The sequence below is a fragment of the Perkinsus marinus genome (assembly GCF_000006405.1).
Source record: "Perkinsus marinus ATCC 50983 genomic scaffold scf_1104296974334, whole genome shotgun sequence".
Lineage (NCBI taxonomy): Eukaryota > Perkinsozoa > Perkinsida > Perkinsidae > Perkinsus > Perkinsus marinus.
Window position 1 is genome coordinate 1 of NW_003201151.1, and position 845 is coordinate 845.

An 845-nucleotide genomic window follows, 5' to 3' on the forward strand; every position below is an offset into this window, starting at 1 on the left:
AAACGCCGATAAATGACAAGCAAAGTCTCATACCACACCTTCTGCTCGCATTCTAGCGCCTGCTTATGTGCGCTCACAAGAGCTTCATATCGCGCATTCGCAGCGAGTAGCTCTGTATCGGACGCCGCTTGACCTGTTGGGAAAATCGTACGTATCACAACAGGCGACTAAACTACCCACCTAGTCCTTCCAACTGCGCCTTGAACAAGTCCCTCTGCTCAGTCAAATTCTTCACAAGGCGAGCCGAAGTCAGTATATCCTCTGAAAGCGTCCTTCATCCCCCCTCACAGAGGAGCCCTCTATATGAAGTAAGGCAACTCCTGCTTTATATCGAACTGTGTTAGTATCATGTAGCCTCTCCCTTCGAATGAAGAATCATCATCTTACCTTCTTTCACTTTGAGCTGTGTCTCAAGACGGGCGATCTTGTTCTTAGCACTCTCAAGCTTCGACTCATAGTCGCGAATACGAACCCGCAGAGTCTACAACAATACGCCTACACAAGCTCTCCGCGCTCATATGCTTACGTTGTTCTCATCAGTGATTTTCACAGCTTTCTTCAGACTTTCCCGCTCACCCTTAATCGTATTCTCCAACTCTCTAATTCTGCCTTCTAGCTCGGCGATTTCACTCATGTGCTTCTTGCTCAACTGAGAAACAGTCCAGGTGCTGTCTTAGCTCTCCAGCAATGCGACCAACTTCATCGACTTTCTTCTGCACTAGTGTCCTCGTCTTGGCTCTCTCTGCTGCCAGTGCGATTCTGAGAAACCATAAATAGAGGAACTTCGACACACCAGTTGGGATAAAGTAAAGTTCAAACAGATGTGGTATATACCTATTGATTAT

The 845-nt window shown here is 47.0% G+C and overlaps 1 protein-coding gene across 1 annotated transcript; it reads right to left on the minus strand.

Moving 5' to 3' along the window:
* Positions 1-180: 180 nt before the first annotated feature.
* Pmar_PMAR017577 (hypothetical protein) lies at positions 181-634 on the minus strand (the record flags this gene model as incomplete). Its single annotated transcript, XM_002765854.1, has 3 exons — positions 181-261; positions 388-481; positions 527-634. Coding segments are annotated over 3 exons (283 nt in total), but the record flags the coding sequence as incomplete, so codon positions are not given.
* Positions 635-845: the final 211 nt, after the last annotated feature.